The sequence below is a fragment of the Salminus brasiliensis genome, chromosome 23 (genome assembly GCF_030463535.1).
Source record: "Salminus brasiliensis chromosome 23, fSalBra1.hap2, whole genome shotgun sequence".
Lineage (NCBI taxonomy): Eukaryota > Metazoa > Chordata > Actinopteri > Characiformes > Bryconidae > Salminus > Salminus brasiliensis.
The window spans coordinates 26037583-26051243 of record NC_132900.1 but is presented as its reverse complement, the minus strand read 5'-3'; the positions used below and the strand labels follow the sequence as shown (position 1 = coordinate 26051243).

Below are 13661 nucleotides of genomic sequence, written 5' to 3'. Positions count from 1 at the left end.
TGCTGTCATAGTGTTGTTGTAGTTCTGTGTAGGAGCAGGCCTCCAGTCTGATTTATACAGTTCATGGTAAATGCATTGATGCTGTGGTATTCCAGCCCCAGCATCAGCAGGGTGCTCTTGTTTGTTCTTCAGGAATGGCTTATTAGCGTCAGACAAATGTGTATTCATACTAACTCTTCCCTCATGACTACTAAAGTCCACTACTGCAACAATGTCTTGGCAAAAACCTGCATAATATGAAAATAGTGCTTTGAATTTACTTGAAACTAGAGTTTGCATCCCTTTTAGATATATACAATGTATTATATCTACATCTATATATGTATATTTACTATATTTTCTGCATAAATGTAACCAGTGCAAACATTTAAAGGTGACTACACATTCAGTGCAGGATGTGCAGCCTCTAGCTCCGGCTCTATTCAACGCTTCAGATTCTTTATATAGACCCACAGTGTGCAGTGTACCCAATGCCAATAAAGAACCATCCCACCGTGAGCAAGCACTTTATGAGAGATAAATGGCCTGCCGGTCGCTGGGCCCCTTAATTGCTTCGTTGTCCAGCAGCTGGCCGACCCTTTAGACGGTCATTACTGTGTCTGTGTTGCTTATCACACTAATTAATTGCGGGTCTTGAACCAAGAGAGGCCGCCCCCCCAGTGCATATCCCTATCTAAGCTCTCTTCCTGCGTCTGTTTTCCTTTATTTTTATGATCGCAGAGCCCGACAAAGGAGAGCAGAGGCCCTGCTCTGCTGAGGATGTGGACAGCCTGGACAGGGGACACAGCAGCAGGGACGAAAGCGATCGCCTGGACCCCTGGTCACCACGCACGTTGCCCCACAGACGTACGGTAGCCATGCAGCCACACAACGTAGAGCGCAGGAGGGAGGCCTTCCTGGAGCACCTGAAGCAGAAATACCCCCACCACGCCTCCTCCATCATGGGCCACCAGGAGAGGCTTCGGGACCATGTACGTAGAAAATATGTGTTGTTAAAGGGGAATTACAGCATTTCTGTTGTTTGCTAATTTAATATATATATTATAATTCGGTGGTCGAGGTTCAGAGTGGGGTTTGGTGTTAAATTGAAGTTCAGCATTTTTTTACAGGGGTGGTGAATGGACTACAATACAGCTATAGCCATTTTATTAACTATCCAAACCCACCAGTGAAGCTACGCGTGTCTTCTGAGTTTCATATAAAGTGCTTTTACCTCCAAGATTTTCTCAAAACTATGGTAAAACAGTGTCACCTGCATCAGGCAGTGTATTCATAACCATTTGTTGTGATATAAGAGAGGAATCTTTCTGTGAGAACATTAAACCCATTCACCATCACAGTACTGACTCTCTAGAACTGTGTTTTTTGACTGTCCATTCGAAAACGCTCTCCAAGGTGGAGATGTTTAAGAAGTCTTAAAAAAGGAGCTTTATGAAAACGCTGCCGTCACAATGTGTACATGTTCCTGTCTGGATCCCAAAAAGCTCCCTAACCCCTATATAGTGAACTAAGTCATAAAACTACAAGGTCTACCTGCAGAAAACACTAGATTTCACATTTGGAGATATGAATAACTGTAAGTACTGTTCTACTACAGATATATGAGCAGATATGCTCTGTTTACCCTTAGAGTCCGCACTTATTTCCTGACTTGCTTAGTGCACTACATAGGGAGTAACGCATAATTTGGGATTTCTTCCTTTTTCATGCACTGTTAAAATTATTACATCCTTGAGGAACTTTTGGAGGTTCTGCTTTGAGGAACCTTCAAGGAAAGGATTGTAGAAGAAGGCTCCTCAAAGCACTTTAAGAGAGTTCCTCCAAAGTATAAAACTGAGAAACCTCCAAAAGGTCCTTGAGGATCTTCTACTCTCTTTATGTTGTACTTCATATAGGGCTGATGTTGATGTGGCTGCATATAGGGTTAGGGTACTCATGCAAGTGTTTTCGTCTCTGTTTGGATTAGGGTTGCAAAATTCAAGGAATTTTCAATGTTGGGAAGTTTACTGTGGAAGGTAATGGGCAATTATGGGAATAAAATGGGAACAAAATGGGAATATCCAAAGCTAAAGGTGAGAAACTTACATATAGCTGGTAACAAAAAAATATATTAAAGCATTATCTTGGCTAAAATAAGTAATACACTGGTGCACTGATGATGTAGTGTATGATATAATTCCTTTCCATTATTCAAAATGTCTTATTAATCCTTATTAATTAAGTTCTCATGGAAAGTGACCGGTCATTTACTGGAAGATTATCGGACAGTTTCCATGTCTTTGCAACCCTAGTCTCTGTTTTAAAATATCCAGAAAAGTCTGGACGGGACCAAAGTTAATTAATACGTGTCCTCAGGTTCATGTACTGAAGTGTAAGTGCTTTCCTGAGTATTTTCAAATAGTAACACATCTGCTGAAGTTTGTTCGTGAGGCCGTTTTCCCCTGGTTACAGTAATTATTGGCCACACACAGTTGTTATATGTATATCAGGTCTTTTCTAAACCAGCTAATGTTTGATTGAGCCCATGCTCTTGTGTTGTTGCTGTGCTCTATGATGCAGCGTTAATAGGTTCCTCCTGATGCACTGCAGGAAATGACATTTTTATAACTATTCATTTCCACTTGACATTTCCAGCGCCTCTTTTTTTGTGCTTGGATAACCTTGAGTGGTGCCCATGCTTGGACTTGGTTGTTTTATCGTTTTGTTGGCGTGTGGTCATGTGTTTATGCAGTTCATGCAGTATGTAGGAGATGTACTTTTGGATGCTGGGATTACGGTTAGGGATCTGTTAGGTGGACCACAACAGCATACAGATACGGTGTGAATATACACTGTCCAAATATTTGTGGACACCCTGTGTAACCCTGTGTAGAAAATGCACACATAGACACAGCTTGTCTAGTCACTTTAGAGAAGCACTGCCAATAGAATAGGACTCTCTGGCGCAGAACTCAGGAACGTGAAGCTAGAGGGGTACAAAGCCTCCTGCCATTGAGCTGTGTTCTCTGCAATTATGGTGGGTTCCTCATCCAGTACTTTTGGGATGAGATGAGGAATTGGGGATGAGGTGGGGTGGTGATCATCATCAAACATCCTGACTTCATTAATGCTCTAATAAAACACGCTTCATTTCAGAATCAACAATGAATGAGCTGTTGTCCCAATACTTTTGTCCACGTAGCACATATGGGAAACGGATGATTTTTAAACAGTCCTTTAAAACATTGGTCCCGAACCCTGGAACCCTGGCCCTGCAGACCCACTCCGGCCCAAGCCTTTATGGGGCCCCAAGCAGATTTTCAATAGGGGCCCCCCACACCACCACCTCAGCACCAGATGCTTCATCATTCCATAGGGAGAGAGAGATATTGTGCAATACGCTGATTTTGGCCGGGCCAAGTGGCGCGTATCTGCGTTTGCCCAACAGTGGCAGCACCCAGCAGCAGAAATGAATTAAATAACCTAGTATTGATGTGCCAAATATGAAAATATATTAATATACCTGTGTTATTAATATACCTTAACCTGTGTAATACCATTTCATTTTATTATTCAGTGTTATTTTTTAAATATAAATGTTTTATCATGATATTTTGGTGCTCCTAAGGGCCCCCTGGTGGCGTTGGGGCCGGCTCTGTCCAGAACCCAGGTTGGGGGCCGCTTCTTCTCAGCGTTTAAAGTGTAATGGCGCACTGTAGCCTGAAGACGGCGCGCTTTTACCAAATAAGTAACATTAAGGTTTTCTTTTGTTTCGGTCTTTTTGTCTGTTATTCTGAATCAAACATGTCCTGCTTGATTTATTAATTATTAATTAATTAAAACAAATTCATTATATATATATTAAATAATCAAGGATCAAAGCCTCAGATCGCTGTGATAGCGCGCCCTTCATAAGTGCGCGCGCCCCTCCTCTTCAACTGTTTACAACTTTAGTGCAAGCATGCAACTTCAGAGCGCGCGTGAACGAGGCGCACGAGGCGGTGAAAACGCACCTACTGCAACACACACACACACACACACGCCTCAGAACCAGACGGGCGAGCGCGCGGCTGAGCAGGTTTTACAGGTGAGTGTGAGCGAGTGTGTGTGTGTGTGTGTGTGTGTGTGTGTGTTTTCGTTCACTCGGGCGTTTGGATGAACGCGTGACGCCACGGGTTCAGTTTTGCACGAGAATCTGGCTGAACTGCAGACGGTCCGTCGGGAATGAGCTCGGCGTGAAAGCAGCAGGTCTCGCGCGGTAAGGCAGCTAACGTTACAATAGCAGTCAGGTCTTCACGAGACTCCTGATTCTCAACTATCTGTGGCTCGAGGGGGGAAAAGGTTGCACGAACTCTTTGCAAGTCGACGGTTGTGGGACTAAGCTGCTGTTGAGCGATAATCTGCTGTATGACAGTTGCACGAGCACGAGAGTGTTGCATGAGCAGGACGGGCATCAGCAGAGGCGCTTATGTGGATTACACGCGCCCTCCTATCATATGTATATAGTCATACTGCAGCAGTTCTGTAGCTCACACTCTTATCATACAGGGCTTTTGCAGCAGTGCTGGAACAAGTCTCGGTACTAGTCAGAATCTTCTAAAAGGGTCTTGAGAAGCAGCTACACTGTAGCTTCTCTGGTCGGGTTACAGTTTAGCAGTTAGGTGCAGTTCCAGTCCAGCCCTGGTCCACTTCTGTTGAAAGACCTTGCTGAGAAATCCAGGATAGATCAGTAAAACATTGTGCATGCTGGACAGTGTTGGTTTAGGCTGCTTTTAGTCTTGGTCCAGTGCTGATTTGGTCATGGTTCAGTGCTGGTTTAGTGCTAGTCCCTGCTGGTTTATGCTAGATGGGCTTAGTCCAGTGCTGGTTTAGTCCTGGTCCAGTGCTGGTTTATGCTGGTATATTCTTGGTCCAGACAAATTTAGTGCTGCCCAGTGCTGGTTTAGTCTTGGTCCATGCTGGTCAGGGCTGGTTTAGTCTTGGTCCATGCTGATTTATGCTGGTCAATGCTGGTTTAGTCTTGGTCCATGCTGGTTTATGCTGGTCAGTGCTAGTTTAATCTTGGTCCATGCTGGTTCATGCTGGTCAGGGCTGGTTTAGTCTTGGTCCATGCTGGTTTATGCTGGTCAGTGCTGGTTTAGTCTTGGTCCATGCTGGTTCATGCTGGTCAGGGCTGGTTTAGTCTTGGTCCATGCTGGTTTATGCTGGCTGGTGCTGTTTCATGCTGGTTTAGTCTTGGTCCATGCTGGTCAGTGCTGGTTCAGTTTTGGCCCAGGCTGTTTTTTGATGGTTTAGTCTTGGTCCATGCTGGTTTAGTCTTGGTCCATGCTGGTTTAGTCTTGGTCCATGCTGATTTATGCTGGTCAGTGCTGGTTTAGTCTTGGTCCATGCTGATTTATGCTGGTTAGTGCTGGTTTAGTCTTGGTCCATGCTGATTTATGCTGGTCAATGCTGGTTTAGTCTTGGCCCAGGCTGTTTTTTGATGGTTTAGTCTTGGTCCATGCTGGTTTAGTCTTGGTCCATGCTGATTTATGCTGGTCAATGCTGGTTTAGTCTTAGTTTATGCTGATTTATGCTGGTCAGTGCTGGTTTAGTCTTAGTCCATGCTGGTTTATGCTGGTCAGTGCTGGTTTAGTCTTGGTCCATGCTGATTTATGCTGGCTGGTGCTGTTTCATGCTGGTTTAGTCTTGGTCCATGCTGGTCAGTGCTGGTTCAGTCTTGGTCCATGCTGGTTTATGCTTGCTGGTGCTGTTTCATGCTGGTTTAGTCTTGGTCCATGCTGGTCAGTGCTGGTTCAGTCTTGGTCCATGCTGGTTTATGCTGGCCGGTGCTGTTTCATGCTGGTTTAGTTTTGGTCAATGCTGGTCAGTGCTGGTTCAGTCTTGGCCCAGGCTGTTTTTTGATGGTTTAGTCTTGGTCCATGCTGGTTTATGCTGGTCAGTGCTGGTTCAGTCTTGGCCCAGGTTGGTTTGAGAGCTGCTCGGTGCTGGATTAGTGCTGTTCCATGCTGGTGTATTCCACTGATCTAATGCTGATCTGATCGTTTCTGCTGGCTAATCTTCATTGTGAAGACAGTGAGGAGGTTTCTTTCTGAAAGCGTAGGCCTACTGCCAAGACATAGTGGTGTAATCATCAAGAAGAGCTCCCCCAACACCCCCCCCACCCCCGCCCCCGCCCCCCCACTCACTCCCACTCCCCTAGACCCCATGGTGCCAGTCCAGTCCATTTTCTCATGCGCGTTTGCTCACTGGGAGTGATATTAGAGCCCACCCGTCCCGGGAGGGGTGAGTGCAGCCCTTCATATTTTCCAATATTCCCCAGAGCCGGCAGGACTGTGGCTGGGGAGGCATGATTTATTCTAGCCTGTCCGAGCTTTTCAAAGGCCTGGCATTAGCCCAGCGCAGATGAGCCACGGCCTCCTGGCCGTTCCTCTAGCCGCGATTAGAGAGTGCAGTGAACCGTACCGACTGCTGCCCAGAAGCCCGCTGCTTTTCATTTAAAGCACTTGCCTGACCAAACATATTAGGCTACATGTTCTCTAATAATGAGTGAGAGCCAGTAACCACCAGTTACGTTGCTCGGAATAGCTTAAAGCTAATGCATGGCCACTAGTTTTCAGGTATTTCAGTGTTTTCTCAGCCTTTATTCCCACGTAGCTTAGCTGAAAATATGATGCTTTGTGTGAATCAATAACAGTTTAACCTTAGAAAAGAAACATGTTATTTACACTACATCTACACAGTGTTAAATTCCCACTCCTATTGTATCTGTGTGACGGCACTTATAGAGAGAGAGCACCGATACCATGAAGCTTTCTGACGCCCTACATTTATTAATATCATATTTTCAACATTTTTGTTTGCATTACATTTAAGCAGCCAGTAAAAGCCAGTCATAATCAGTTATTACCATAAAACAGACATTTAATGGAACTTCTACATTCACACTTTCTGTTCCCATGTGCTGTTTTTTGGTTCTGAAACCAAAAGTTGAGTTTCAGCAGCTTGTTTAAAGTCAGACGTGTACCTGAATCTGAAATTGCTGCATTAGCACTTCCTAATTTTCATCTGGCATTTTTTTCACTGCTCTGAAATATGAATTTTAAACACTAATTAAAAATCTGTTTGATGAAGCTTAGCCAGATTCTGCTTTCCGTACCTGCACATGTTTCTGAATAGTGGCAATTTATATATTTTTATAGCTCTGAAACTTTTCAAATGTGCAGTTCCTCAACCGGTAAATGCTGTTCTTCCAAGCGCATTATATCTTATTTGGGATAAGATATAAAAGGTGGTGGAACAGATTTATAGCTGTCTATCGAGTATTTAAGTCAGAGCATCAGCAGAGATTTGAAAGCTCTTGTTGGTATTGTAGAGGAAAACCTGGTCTCAGTGCTAGTATTAAAGCCTTCTCAACTCTAAACTGGTCTTTGCACGATGGCCAGCCTCCTGGAACCAGCTCTGTAGAAACCTGGTCAGCTTGCATGACGCAGGAAAAGGCTTGAAATGTGAAAAATGCTCGTTTGCCCAGTTTGCGTTTTTCTTAAGCTTGCAGGACGGTAGGCGGTAATGCAGGCGGGGAATTGGAGCGTCTGTCATTGGTTATAAATCTCAACTCAGGCAAAGACAATCAAGGCTATTCTTCCCTTTCATAGTGTTTCGTAATGGATGAGTGGCAAGGTAACCCTTACTGCGGCTGCACCTGCGCAGAGATAGGATCTAGCACATTTAGCACCTTCCGCCTGCAGGAGTCTCCTGCTCCGGCTGCTTTCAGCCTCTGCTCGCAGCCGAGAGCCACGGAAACTCAACTAAAGATAAGAGGGCTCTGTGTGATGCATTTACGAGGATTCACATGAGGACACACACACACACACACGTAATAACAGGGTGTGGGGTCGTATACATGCCCCATGAATGTATTATGCATATTGTGTAAATGCATATATGTAATAATATACCCCATATGAATTACATATATGTACAAGTACATATACTGTATACACTGATCAGCCATAACATTAGTACCACCTGCCTAATATTGAGTAGGCGTCCCGTGGTATCTGGCAGCAAGATGTTAGCTATACATCCGTTAAGTTGTGAGGTGGGGCCTCCATGGATCACATCAATGAGCTTCAGCTGCCCATGACCACTGCATACCGGGAACACCTCACAAGACCTGCCTGGTCTGTCTGTTTTGGAGATGTTCTGACTCTCCAGTCGTCTAGACATCACTGTTTGGCTCTTGTCAAAAGCTTGCCCATTCTTCCTGCTTTAACGCCTTCGAGAACTGACTGGTCGCTGGATGCCTGATGTATCCCATACCTTAACAGACGCCGCTGTTGATGAAGATAATCAGTGCTTTTCACTTCACCTGTCAGTGGTTTCTTTGATTTTACAACAGAGTCTGTAGAGATATTTAGTCCTGAAAATGTATTGAAACAAACACACACACACACCCACATCACTCTTCTCCCTCTAAATAGCTCAGACAGGGCTAACCTGCTCCCTCAGCTTCCAGCAAACGGCTGCCCAGGCCGTGCAAATTAGCTACTGCAAGCTGCTGCTGAAATGATTGTGGCTGGAAGAATGTGTAGTGCTGTGACCTCTGACTGTGAGAACTGCTGTGGAAATGTGGACCTACTGTGTGCAGCACTTTTTCTCCAGATTTGGTACTGCTAATTAACCCACCAGTTCATATTTCCCTTCTAGCACTAGCAATGCTTCTGACGCTAAGAGCATCAGGACTTAACACATGACTCCTCCTAGACATGCAAAGCCTGCCACTGCCTCTTTTCAAACAGCCGTCACGCTCCGAAGTACCAAGTGCCGGGTACCCAGCTCCACCCACATCAGCTAATAGATGCCTGTGCCAGCCAACATGGCTCAGGAGTGCCATCTACCTACCTGGAAAGAGCACAGCCGGCTGTGCTCTCTAGGTCTCCGGCTGCTGATGGCAAAGTTCAGGATTCGAACCCGCGACCCTCAGACCACTGAACCACTCAGAGCCCTTTTTACACTATTTTACAATATAGCTTAAAATTGTTGTGACACATGTCCAAAGGTTTTTGGACACCTACTTCTGCAGAGTTGCAATTGAAAGCATAGGCAGTAAAGGGAGTTTGTGAACATTGCTTTGAGGATTTGATGGCATTCAGCCACAAGAGCATTAGTGAGGCCAGGTACTGTAAATGGTGTCGGCCCAGAGGTGTTGGCTGGAGCTCCAGTACTCTAGAGAAGTCAGGTCCACTGCTCCACAGCCCAGTGCTGCAGGGCTCTATGTAGCGGATGGCTCTGGGCATGGTGACTTTAGACTCATGCATGGATGCTCCATGCATCCCCAAGCATTCTGCTATATTAGCAGGGCTTTTCTATGGCGCTGTGTATGCAAAGCTAAATGTGCCGTCAAAATAAAAGTCATGAAAACAAATAAACAAACAGAGCATGTGAAAATAAAAGTCACTAATACAAAAGAACAAACAGACCCTGGCAAAATAAATCACTATTACAAATTAACCAACAGGCCTTGTCAAAATAAAAGTCACTTATATAAATGAGCAGACCATAAATAAAATATGTCATTAATACAAAAGAAACAGACCCTGGCAAAATAAATCACTAATACAAATGAACAAACAGGCCCTGTCAAAATAAAAGTCACTTATATAAACGAACAGACCATAATTAAAATAAATCATTAATGCAAACAAACAGACCATGGCAAAAAAGTCACTACAATAAACGAATGAACAGACAGTGTAGAAATAAGTCAGTAATACAAACAAACAAACTGTCAAAATTAAAGTCACTAATAGAAACGAACAAACGTTAGTAATACGGACGAATGTATAACATATAACGAATGATCAGGCAGTGTAAAAAATATGTCACTAATACAAACACACCGTGTCAAAATAAGAGTCACTAATGCAAACGAACAAAGCATCCATGTAAAAATAGGTCACTAATACAAACAGTGTCAAAATCAAACTAAAACAAATGAACAGACCATGACAAAATAACAGTGTATAATACAAACGAACAAACTGTGTCAAAATAAAAGTGATGAATATAAATGAATGATCAGACAGGGTAACAAAATAAGTCACTATTACAAACAAACAGGCCATGTCAAAATAAGAGTCACTAACAGAAACGCTGGTTTAATTGCCATAGAAAAGCACTGCAAATAATTAATAACAGGCTGGCCATGGAGCAGTCATGCATGAGTCTAAAGTCACCAGTCATGGTATAACAGCACTGGGCAGTAATGGGTGCACTCTAAAGCACCTGAAGTCACTTTTATATGCATGGTGTATTTTAAGGGAATGGTATGTAGCGCTGGGTGATGTAATGTCTAATATCAGATGCCTCATCATATACCCATTGGCTTCTGTTATGAGTGTGTTTAAGTCAATGACCCTTTCTGCTGTTTTAATAAGTACAAGGAAGTGCATCAAAATTAGGGATTTCCCTTGGAGTCATTTTAAGGGAAGAAAACAGTCCAGTCAGGACAAGCTATGTCAGGCCTGGAGACATTCTTTTAGCACAGAGTAGCAGCAGTCAGGAAGCACAGGTTCATTAACTTTATTAAAAGAATAGATTGGAGTTTTCAGTGTAATCTCTGCCTGCATTGTGTGATTGGTTAGGAGCAGACAGTCGTTTCTGTACATTTCCCTGCACTGAGTTAAAAGGCCATTGATGCATATGGATAATAATTAGCTGCAGTAGTATGTAGGTAAGGCCTGTGAAAGAGTGGACAGTCGTAGTAGTCGTAGAAATGTGTGTGTGTGTGTGTTTTGTTGTATATGTGTAGCAGTCTGACTGTAACTAGCTGCTATTTCCTGACCACATCCCACTGGAGGTTTGGGCTGCAGGATTGGGCTCCTGCTTGTTGTCCAGACTGTGTAAGATGGAAAAGAAAGGGGGTTATTTAAGGCCACAAGCTCAGAGCTCTTATATGCACCACTGCACACTCACTCGCGCACACCGTCGCTTCGCCATGCTCAGCATCCCCTCATCCATGAACACGAGCAGAAGTTCAGCAATCCAGGCGTTAAGATTACTGCGCATTAATTCTTCCATAATCTAACAGCCCACAATGCCCACAACTGCCCACTCCCCCTGAATACATTACAGTCTATTAGACGCATTCCAGCCCTCGGCTTTGAGCTGCAGATTAAAGATGCCGTCTGCATTATGCTGACCAACGTCACTAAGATTTAGTGATGCTTAGAAGTCAGTGGCGTTTGGTATCAAGTATTTCTGACTCGTGGCTCATTGAAACAAGCAGAGCGGTTCGGTGGACAGTGCAGGTTTCAGTCTTTCAGTCCGAACCACGTTAGTGTTTGTAAGAGGAATAGTGAATATGTTATTATGGGTTAAGTTAGATAGATCATTTGATGGACAATAATTACTAGGGTTGGGCAATGTTATTGTACTTGTACTGGTATTGGGAGGGGGGGTAGCAGTGTTTATTAGTGGTGTCAATCTATTAAAAGTTAATCACTAAATAAAAATGCTAATACGACACTTTATACTAAGACCTAAGGGAGGAATTTGGGGCCAAACTTGGTAAGATGATGAATTTGCATTTAAAAAAAGTTAACGTGGTAAAGTTTGCAGATAAATCGTGTGTGTTAATGTGTTAACGTGTTACCGTTGACAGCACTAGCATTTATTACTCCTGAGGAGCAGAATTTTTGGGTGACGCTCGACTTCCGCACTAAAATATCTGCATTTTAATATTATTTAAATTCATTTAAATTGTTACGCAAAAGTATTGTAGTTTATTGCAGTTTATTTTTTCACGTTTTTACATAATTTGAATCTGGCAGTTGTTCTTTACATAGAAATACTCCAAAATGACTTCCATTGAAAGTTAAGAAAATTTTTCCTTCTCCTGTAAGGTTGACATGTCTGAAATATGAGCAGTGATTTTTAACGCTCTAGAAATAAACATTCTTTTTAATAATAATAATAACAGTTTTATAAGATGTTGTGTCTTTGTGATACATTTCTTTGTATCTCTGTATCTATGTAGCTTTAAGTCCAATGTCTACATTTTATAAAGAAATGTTTATGTATCAGCCCACAATTCCCATCAAATCATGGTCCATCTCATGTTATTCCCCTTATTGACCTAAATAACGGTCACATGCAGACGTACGGAATATAAATCAAATGTAAATGTAACCATTGCGTCTATATTGTTATTAACTCTGTCACTAAACAGTCTAAACAGTACAGCAACACAGCAGACAGTAACACAAGTAGACTTCAAAGACAGCACTGAGTCGCTATGGAGACATTAAACAACTTTACACTACGATGGAGATAAATGCTGACTTTGCTTTTCTAGCAGTGTTTAGGATGATGTCAGCGTCTGGGAATTTCAGCCGTCTGCAGCGTCACTTCAGGAATTCTCATTTTACGTTAGAATCTGACAGATCCGGACACGGGCTCCTACAGCATCAGCATAACAGCCTCTGTTAGGGGGGGGTTTCCACAATACCAGAACTTTGACTTTCATACGGATACAGAGTGTACGATCACGAAACCAGTGTGTTTCTTTGTCTGGTTTCAACAGTGTGTTTCTGTGTTAGTCTGTTTGAGGTTCTTAGGAAAAGCTCTGTGCTTCTTAGCTTGTTTTAGTAGAGCTGGGCAATTTGACGATGTTGTATCGTACCGTGATACATTTTGTTATTGTGATGCACAGTATGATTTTATATAGCATTTTGAGCATATTGCATGTGCTTATTAACCAATAACCACCAGTGTAATTAGACTGGCTTAATTAGATGAAGAGCAGCAGGTGTTGAATAAACATCTGTGTATTCAGTACGGGAGAGGATCTAAATAGTAGTGTTTAAGAATCTGTTGCTACTGCTGTATTTAGTCTGTGATGATGTCGTGTCGTGGTAAATATCATGTGTTGTGAAAAATGTCTAAATGTTGTGATATAGTATTTTTCCTTAACCTGTGTGAAGTTCTTTGCCTGTTTAAGGTTCTTAGCCTGTTTGAGGTTCTTAACCTGTTTAAGGTTCTTAACCTGTTTGAGGTTCTTAGCCTGTGTGAGGTTCTTAGCCTGTTTGAGGTTCTTAACCTGTTTAAGGTTCTTAGCCTGTTTGAGGTTCTTAACCTGTTTGAGGTTCTTAGCCTGTTTGATGTTCTTAGCCTGTGTGAGGTTCTTAGCCTGTTTAAGGTTCTTAGCCTGTTTGATGTTCTTAGCCTGTTTGATGTTCTTAGCCTGTGTGAGGTTCTTAGCCTGTTTAAGGTTCTTAACCTGTTTGAGGTTCTTAGCCTGTGTGAGGTTCTTTGCCTGTTTAAGGTTCTTGGACAGGAAAACCAGTGTGTTGCTTAGCCTGTTTAAGGTTCTTTGCCTATTTGAGGTTCTTTGCCTATTTGAGGTTCTTTGCCTGTTAAAGGTTCTTAACCTGTTTAAGGTTCTTAGCCTGTTTAAGGTTCTTAACCTGTTTGAGGTTCTTGGTTAGGAAAACCAGTGTGTTGCTTTGCCTGTTTAAGGTTTGAAGCCTGTTTGAGGTTCTTAACCTGTGTGAGGTTCTTTCCCTGTTTAAGGTTCTTGGATAGGAAAACCAGTGTGTTGCTTAGCCTGTTTGAGGTTCTTAGCCTGTTTAAGGTTCTTTGCCTATTTGAGGTTCTTAACCTGTTTGAGGTTCTTAGCC

The 13661-nt window shown here is 42.9% G+C and overlaps 1 protein-coding gene across 2 annotated transcripts in view; it reads left to right on the top strand.

Moving 5' to 3' along the window:
- The first annotated feature begins 770 nt into the window (after positions 1 to 770).
- Positions 771 to 13661, top strand: part of LOC140545825 (sickle tail protein homolog) — a 48804-nt gene continuing 35913 nt past the window's right edge. The window contains exon 1 of one of the 2 annotated variants that reach the window (XM_072668815.1): positions 771 to 971. In XM_072668815.1, the coding sequence (XP_072524916.1) occupies positions 858 to 971 (114 nt within the window). In that variant the 5' untranslated portion in view covers positions 771 to 857. The remainder of the gene's footprint in view (positions 972 to 13661) is intronic. The other variant, XM_072668814.1, reaches the window with a different exon arrangement.